Source organism: Nestor notabilis, unplaced genomic scaffold (assembly GCF_000696875.1).
Source record: "Nestor notabilis isolate BGI_N333 unplaced genomic scaffold, ASM69687v1 scaffold24593, whole genome shotgun sequence".
NCBI classification, from domain to species: Eukaryota; Metazoa; Chordata; class Aves; order Psittaciformes; family Psittacidae; genus Nestor; species Nestor notabilis.
Window position 1 is genome coordinate 34955 of NW_009923683.1, and position 3470 is coordinate 38424.

General features: G+C 43.7%; 1 protein-coding gene across 1 annotated transcript in view; it reads right to left on the minus strand.

Moving 5' to 3' along the window:
* Window positions 1-3470, minus strand: part of CASZ1 (castor zinc finger 1) — a 33950-nt gene that overhangs the window by 17480 nt on the left and 13000 nt on the right. Inside the window, exon 5 of the mRNA XM_010012277.1 lies at window positions 314-404. Within this exon, the coding sequence (XP_010010579.1) occupies window positions 314-404 (91 nt within the window). The remainder of the gene's footprint in view (window positions 1-313; window positions 405-3470) is intronic.

Consider the following 3470-nt stretch of genomic DNA (forward strand, 5'->3'; position numbering starts at 1 on the left):
TTCCCTAGTTTCAGGCACAATTTGTAACACAGCAGAATTTCACTGATACAGATCTGGAGCAGTTCCCACCGACTTGAGCTGATCTATATTCTGCTCTTCTTTATAATGGTTTGGGTTTGGTTAAATGGTGTTAGATTGGGTTAAATGGGAACAAGATAGGGTTGTAGTAAATTCAAAATATATCTTGCCCTTGAAAAGTGAAGAGGCATGTGTGTGTATGGGGGAGAAAAGCACAGGGGGGCACACATCTCCCCCAGGTTCTACCCCTTTACGTTCAGGTAGCCGTGCTGGTAACTTTTTACCATTCTTTTACCTGATAGTTGCACTCGGGGTCAAGGCAGTGGTAATGTTCTCTATACTGGTATGCACAGTGTATGTGTCCACAGTGCTGGCTGCCAGAGAACCTGCAAACATGAGAGGAGGACAGAAGAAAGAAAGGAAAAGAGAATAAAACAGTGTCCTGAGAGCAATGCATGTAAGCAAGGTCCAAATAAAGTAAGTCTCATTCCTGATTTCATTCCACATGTTTACAGCATTAAAACCGTTCTTCTTTATCCCCTCCAAGGAGATGGTGACCCCTCAGCCTTCCTCTTCTTACTTGTCACTATTTAAAGGTGCATCTTGAACAGGATTATTCAGGTCTTGTACTTCCCTAATCTGTCTGTCTTTCCCTTTTAAATTCACCTCCATTATCTAAGTTGCTTACCTGGAGCTGAGTAAGAAAGGAGGGTTCCTTGAATTCAACCTCAATCAATTCTAAGATTCTCCTGTGTGAGTTTAGATACCTCAGAAAAGCTCAGGCATTCAATTGTTTGTACAAGTTATGTCTCAAGATTATTTTTATCTTTTTTTTTAGTCACAGCATGGTGTCACACTACAGAGAAGATTGCAAACCAGTGGATTAGATTAAACCACGCAGATAGAAGATGATCATGGCAAGATTGCACAGGAACTTTCAGTAAGATGGGCAGATCAACAGAAAGATAGGTGAGATGGATCAACAGGAGCAGAAGGAAGCATTACAGGCAGACCACCTCAGCCCTGTGAGTGCATCTTCTCCAATGCACAACAGTCCTGCTAATCATTATTCTCCACGTGGATAGAGTATTTGCTCACAACAAAAAGAAATGCAATGCAAGAAACAGGGTTTTCAGTCTGCCTCTGAGTGCCATTAAAAGTAGGACACAAGAAGCAACAGCCAACAACATGCACCCAATCCATTTGTGCAGGTCACCACTGAGCATTCCACAGAGATTTGGAGACTCCCAACATACAGGGTGGAAAAATCCCCAGAAAGGCAGAAATGCCATATAATACCTACATACAAACAGAGAGCACATAGAATATAGTGACTGACAGACACAGCACAAACTGGCAAAAGGGGATGATCCAGTAACGGGCTAATCAGTGCAATGAACTCTCTGATGTATATTCTAGAGGACCCTGGAAGAGCTGAAGAGCTTGAAAGGGAAAAGCAGTGGAGAGGAGCAGACTCAGAGGGGAAACATTCAAAGATAAAGTACCATCTGCTCAAAGGTTCCTCAAAGGTTCCTCCCGTCACTTAGTGCTAAACGCAGCAGGAGTGCGTATGATAAAGGGCACGGGAAAGAAACAAGGAAGGGCAACGGGTAAAAAGGAAAAAATGAGAGGAGTGAGGATATCCTGGGGCCATCAAGGAATGGGGCAGGAGCAGGGAATATTACGGATCATCATAAGGTGAGGTAACTCTAAGCTACAGGACAGAAAAAGTCGGGATGGAAAGCAAGGCTAAATAAGGCATTTCTGAAGCACAGTAAAGAAGAGGAGGTCAACTGTGGAGACAGCAGGGCCTTCAGGAGATGGAAAGGGGGCTTAATTGACAGAAAAGATAGACATTGCTAAAAAATTAAATGACTTCTTTGCCTCAGCATTCACAAAGGGAGACAGGGACAGATGCCAGGAGCAGACATGCCTTTCCCTGGGGAAGGAGAAGAAATACTGCAGGAAATCAGGATCACGTCAGAACAGGTGATTGAGAAACTGGAACAAACCTCAGCAGCAGAGAAGAAACAAACCACCAGCAAACAGCAAGGCTGGCTGCACAAACAAAGGTGTGGAGCAGAAAGCAGAGGAAACAATTCCTGCTCAGTGCCCGGGCTGCTGTGAGGCTGGTACAGGACACAAGCAGCAGCCTGAGTCACTGTGCCACTAAGCAGGTACATGCAGCTTGGCAGCAGATCGAACCAACTGGTCCTGCTAGTCCAGGGCTTTATGTCAGCAGCACCGCCAGCAGCTTTAAAGGAAAGAAATTGCTCTGTGGAAAGCTTCCTCCCTATTCCAATGATGAGATGAGATGAGATGAGGAAGAGAAAGCAAAGGGCTGTGCAGGGCTGGAGAACTGTGGAGTGCAGGCCAGGCAGAGACGAGAGCAAGATAAAGACCTTGCTGACAAATAAACACCTTTGAAGCAAAGCAGTCCAAATATCATTGAAAGTGAGGACACAAAATTACCAGAGATGCCAACTGCAGTGCAAGAAGGGCCAGACACTGAAGAGATCTGACGGTACGGGATAAGTTACTTTAAGCATCCTAGCAGGAGTAACTCACAGGCTCAGCTTTAAAAGAAACAACTAAACAAGCACTCCAGCACTTCAAACTCTTACTCTCCCTTCCACGTGCCACAGAAAGGTGTGTATGGTGTATACAGCACAGGAAGGGAGAGGCAAGTTTTCTACCAAACCGTGTGCTTGGGGAAGGAGGGAAGTGGCAAACACAGCACAAAGGGCATATTCTGCTCTTTCAGTCTGTGAGGTTAGGCTCCTAAAGGGTTATATTTATCCCGTGTTTCTTCTGACACTTGAAACAGTTCAAAGCTATTAATTTTTAAAGCACAGCATCTGTTTAGCTTTTTCCTAACAGGAAAGCTTACACACCACACACTTACTTCCATGCATACACGCGCACACATTTACATGCACATACTCTAAGGTACATCAACACCCCTCTTAATTTACACCAACGAACCCACAATTTCCAAGCACACTAACACACACACGCACCTGAAACAAGGTCACAGGCCATTTAATCACACTGCTATGCAAATCCAACCCCCTGAATTGTCCATACAGGCACATAAATTCATTTTCACCATAACAAGCCCCTCCCCCTTTCTTTAATCAGTTCATTTCTATGTATCTATTTATGTAATTTTTTGGGGGGCCAGAAAGAACTAGTCTTGATCTGGCAAGAGTTGATAAATAAATAACAATAAAAATAATAAATAAAGCAGTCAGCATGCTTTGAGTGTTTACAGACTCATTACCCTGTAACGATGATGTGAAAGAAGGAAGAAAAAACCCCACCCCAATGACAAGGGGGGAGGAAACCCACACAGAAATAAATATTTAAGCAAGTGCTGCCAGAAGCACCATCTGCTGAGGCACTAATAATAATAATAATAATTTTTTCTGTGGTCTTTTTTTTTTTACTTA